General features: G+C 42.1%; 1 protein-coding gene across 1 annotated transcript; it reads left to right on the top strand.

The window, feature by feature from the left end:
* The first annotated feature begins 2748 nt into the window (after positions 1-2748).
* On the top strand, positions 2749-3093 carry H2AP (H2A.P histone). Its single transcript, XM_066357772.1, has one exon. The coding sequence runs from the start codon at positions 2749-2751 to the stop codon at positions 3091-3093; it is 345 nt and encodes a 114-aa protein (XP_066213869.1).
* The last annotated feature ends 1788 nt before the right edge of the window (positions 3094-4881 follow it).

Consider the following 4881-nt stretch of genomic DNA (forward strand, 5'->3'; position numbering starts at 1 on the left):
TCCTCTCCTTCCTTGTTTAAATTTTTCTTACCTACTAGAGTTTCATAGGGATACCTTCTGTGCTGGGCTGAGTAATGGCCCCCAATGAAAACCAGATCAAAATCTCTTGAATCTGTTAGTATTACCTTATATGTCAAAAGATAATTTACATGTAAGAATAAATTAAGGATCTTGAGATAAGAGATTATTCTGTGTTATCTGATAGAGCAGAAGGGCAAACCCACATGTCCTTATAGGAAGTAGGCAGAGGTAATGTGACACAGAAGGAAAACTCATCACTGCAGCAAGACGCTACGCTGCTGGCTGTGACACAGAGGGACACAGGCACAGGCAAGCAGTGCAGCTCTGGGAGCTGGAAAAGCCAGAAAACCGATTCTCCTCTGGAGCCTCCAGAGAGAGCGTGGCCCTGCTGGCAACTTGTTCTCAGCCCAGTGAAACTGACTTCTTATCTCCAGAGCTGGAGACTGTGTAGGTGCTGTTTTAAGCCACCAAATGTGTAGCAATGCATTACAGCAGCCATAAGACTCTAATACAGATTACAGACTTTGATCCCAGGAAGTGAGTTGTTGCCAAAACAGATATCTAAAAACATGGAAGTGGCTTTCGAATTGAATAACGGCTCTAGGTTAGAATAATTTTGAATAGCATGATAAAAAGAAATCCTAGATTTCCTAGAACAGTTAGTAGAGCTGTGGATGTGCTGCTGGTAGGAGCTCAAAAAGAAGTGAGGAGCACAGCTGAGAAGGCCTCTATTGTCCCAGAGAATACCCAAATAACAGACTATTGATAGAACTATGAATGTTGGGTGTTGGAGAATGTTGGAAAATATTGGAAACTGAAGAAGAAAGGATTCTTGTTATTTAGTAGCAGAAATCTGGGCTGAATTGTAACAGTCAAAATATAGCTGAACAGATTCCCAAGAAAGTGTTGAAGACATTCCCTTGTTTCTTTTTGCTATTAATAGCAACATGTTAGATGAAAGGTATAAATTGAGGAAAGAACTATTAGGCAAAAAAGAGCCAGTACTATACATGAAGATATAAGGGATTCTCAGCTTACCCAGAATGCAAATGTAGCTAGCCATCTGTGTGCTAGTACCTTTGAGGGATCAAAAGATCAGAGTATGCAGAGGGCTCTTTGAAGCAATATGGGATATGACTCATGGATAATCCCAACCATTTTAGCAGAAGCAATAAATAAATTGAGATGAGGTTTTCCAGGAAGAATCTAGGAACAAATCTCTTGTCTAAGGCCATGAATCCCCATGACATATATGAGAGCCTACAATTTTTTGCATGTGTTAAATAAACAGAAACAATGCCATTTTTAACTGAAAGTACAGACAAACAGTTAAAGGATAGAAGGCCATGGAACTCCTAAATATTGATAAGAAGGAAACAGGCTGATAAACTGCTAAGCTACAAACATGTGCTCAATTCAAAATAAAGAAAAGCTGATTCTCAGCACAAAACCTAGAACATAGTGGGCAGAGCTATGGACCCAGGTGAAGTCATGGGACCAGAGGGAGAAGCCTCAAGTCACCAAAGATTATCCTGAAGCCTTGAAGCTATGGAGGTTTTCCTGCTTGGATATTGAAATTGTTTGGATCAGAGAATCTTTTCTTCCTTCTATAGTCTCTGTTTTGTAATGAGAATATATATATATAACTGTTGCTAGCTGTAAGTGAACCAAAAACAAAGCAAAAACACAAAATTAGTGGAGAGGAAAATGAAAATGATAAAAAGAAGAATAAACATCTCTTGGTGCTTCCATTTCACCTAGGACAGCCAAAAAAAGACACATCTGGGTTTAAAATGATTACAAAATGCACTTCTCCCTCTCAACAAGCTGTACCCATCCCTGACATTTGAATCTATTGAGCCTCTCATTGTGACCTACAAAAGGATTAAAAGATATATCCCAGCCTGACCTGTGGTGGCAGTTGATAAAGTATCAGCCTGGAATGCTGAGACTGCCTGTTGAAAACCCTGGGCTTTTCCGGTCAAGGCACATAAGACAAGCAATCAATGAAAAACTAGGGTGAAGCAACTATAGGCTGATTTTTCTGGCTCTCACCCCTTCCCTCTCTGTAAAATCAATAAATAAAATCTTTAAAAAATATATTTTTCAAACTGTGTAAAGTCAAGCATTCATACAGATATGAAATGTACATGTGTTAAAAGGTCCTGTTACTCGATGAGGGAATGAGAAGGTGTTATAATTGGTTCAAAAGAGAAAAAAAATGTTAGATATGGAAACATAAGTCAAGAATATTTAAGTGAATATATAAATGGAGGCAAACCTTGCTTCATTGCATCACATTATAGGGACAGTTTAATCGCTACTAGACAAGACATTTTGCATGTTTATCAGTTACCTACAACTAATAAAAGGTTGTAAAGGACCTTGATCAAAATGTAGGGCTAGAATCAAATAACCTAAAGTTGTGTCCTGAAGATGGGGTGTTTTTCACTGAAACACATTTATTTCTACAATTTTAAAGTCAAGCACATTATAACAGTTCCCTTAAAATCAGAGTCTAGGCACTAGAATGTTCCAGGCTGAGGCTTGATGAGGTGACAATGGACACCAATGACATCCAAAGTCTAGGATGTCACAAAGGGCTCACTAACCAATGAGGGACTTAGAGGGGATATAAAAGGCAGAGCTGAGCACTGAGGTCTTCAGAAGCCCCAGTCCAACTACAGAAGCAAGAAGGACGATTCAGAGCCAAACTCAACAACAATCATGTCACAAGAACAAAGCCATGACAACAACTCTGAGACTCTGAACTCTGATTTAACAGTGAATGATTTGATAGCTGAGTTAGAGTGCCCACTGACCTACGTGGATCGCCTTCTACAAGATCAACATGCAAATCCATCTGCAGATGACGTGATTCTGGCCATGCTAGACTCCCTGACCGACTACATTGTGGAGATGGTAAGCATGGAGGAGAACAATGAAAGAGTGCAGGTCCCGGAGCAAGATGCAGAGATTGCAGCAAACAACAACGAAGATCACAACCAGGGCCCTAACAACAGAGCCTTCGGCCTGTTTGACCAGATGCCTGGACCCAGAACAAGGGGCTGAAGCAAAGCCTGGCAAGACTCAACAGAGCAGCCCAAGTAGCTATGTCACATAGCTGAGGAAGTCAAGCTCTGTTAACAACTAACATTAAAGGATTGAAATGCCTTGTTGTCCTTCTGATTCCTCTGTTTCCATTACTTTGAGTGGGAAGCGGACTTCCAGGAAAAGATATTTTATGGGGAGTTGGAGGGTAAAAGGTGCTGTCAGTACCGGATGCTGGGAATTAGGGATTTAAGGCAACAGTTCCTAATAGTGGTGGTATGGGAATTCAGCTGGTTGAAGTAGCTGGCCAAAATTGTGGGGGTGAGAAGACAACCTCATTGGTTCTAATCAAGTCAATTCTTGTGAACCCAGAAGGTTGGACGGGTGGGGGGCAAGGCATGCGCCTGGGGGGCCCCTCCCTGAATGATAGTGGTAACTGTGGTGGGGCTTAAGATCATGACTGAGGTACTGAAGGCTTTATTCATGGTTGAGAACATTTAAAATCAGAAGTGGTGGCAATGGGTGTGGGCAGAGAGGGTGGCATGGCAGTGGTCATGAACTTCATGGGGGTTTACACAAGGGATGTGGAGTGATGGGGAAAACCTAAAGTAATGTACATAGAAGGAATTCTAGTCAGGTGGATTTCATTTATTTATTCTGCCTCACTCCAAACAACAGGACTTGAGAGAGGGATTATTAATTAGTGTTGTAATAACCATTGAGAATATATTCTCTTGTCCTCTTTTGTGGATACTAGGACATTAACCAGTAATGTATAAAAGCTACGATCAGTTCAACAATTCTTAATGATTACTAAATGGTACATTGTAAACACAATTAAAATACTTATTTGCAACTGAAACACCTCTTTGTCTATCATATAGGTAATAGAGTAACAAAGTTATCAGTTGCTGAATACATGTTTTAAGATACACAAGATATATTCTGTATAAATTCTGCCCCAAGTGTCAGACTAAAAAGCACACATAAATCCTATAAACACATTTATGTGCTGTATTATGTTTAAAAAAACAACAACCAAAAAACCCCCAAAAAACCCAGCTGTCACATTAAATGTCATAGAAAACAGGCCCTCTCCTATGAACATCAACATTGGAGATTTTCCCCACTATTCACCCCTTCTCCTTTGTTGCCTCCAGTCCTGTTGAAATGGACTGGTCACAGGATGCCTAGCCGCTTTCATAACGGGATCGGGGACCTGGCTGGGCCATCCCTGCTCTGCTCTTCTGGCCATGAGACCTTGGATATTCATCTGGTCCCTCTGAGCAGCAGCTCCCTCGTGGGTAAAATGGAGTTAGAGTTTCTCTATGTTTGGGTTTTCCCAAAGATTAAGTCAATGCGTGTCAAGACCTGCTCTATATAACACAGGGCCTGGCACAGAGACTGCTCAATGGTACAGCTGCATGGTGTCTCCTCTCGGTAGGCCAGGTTCTTAGCTGTGCTCCCCAAGGTCCCACTGAGCCTGGTTCTCAGTGACTACGTGAGACTTGGGTCACACTGGCTGTGAAAACCATGGTCTGCTGAGCTTTGTGGAGACTCGGAAGAGCGCCACGTGGAGGGAGAGGCAGAGGTACCCCTGGGGTCCCAAACGTCCTCACCCCGATTTCCTCTCAGCTGCCCTCTGGCTGGTGAGTCAGCCGCTCCTGCCTCCTTCCACCACCTCTGAGAGCTGCTGGGGATGGTTTAGCCTTTACCTGCTTCACAGGAGTGGCCTGAGGTTCAGCCCAATAGGCTTAAAGGCCCTTGGAATACCTGCTTCTATACATCCACAGAACCTTTCTTCACACG

Source organism: Saccopteryx leptura, chromosome X (assembly GCF_036850995.1).
Source record: "Saccopteryx leptura isolate mSacLep1 chromosome X, mSacLep1_pri_phased_curated, whole genome shotgun sequence".
Classification (NCBI taxonomy): Eukaryota; Metazoa; Chordata; class Mammalia; order Chiroptera; family Emballonuridae; genus Saccopteryx; species Saccopteryx leptura.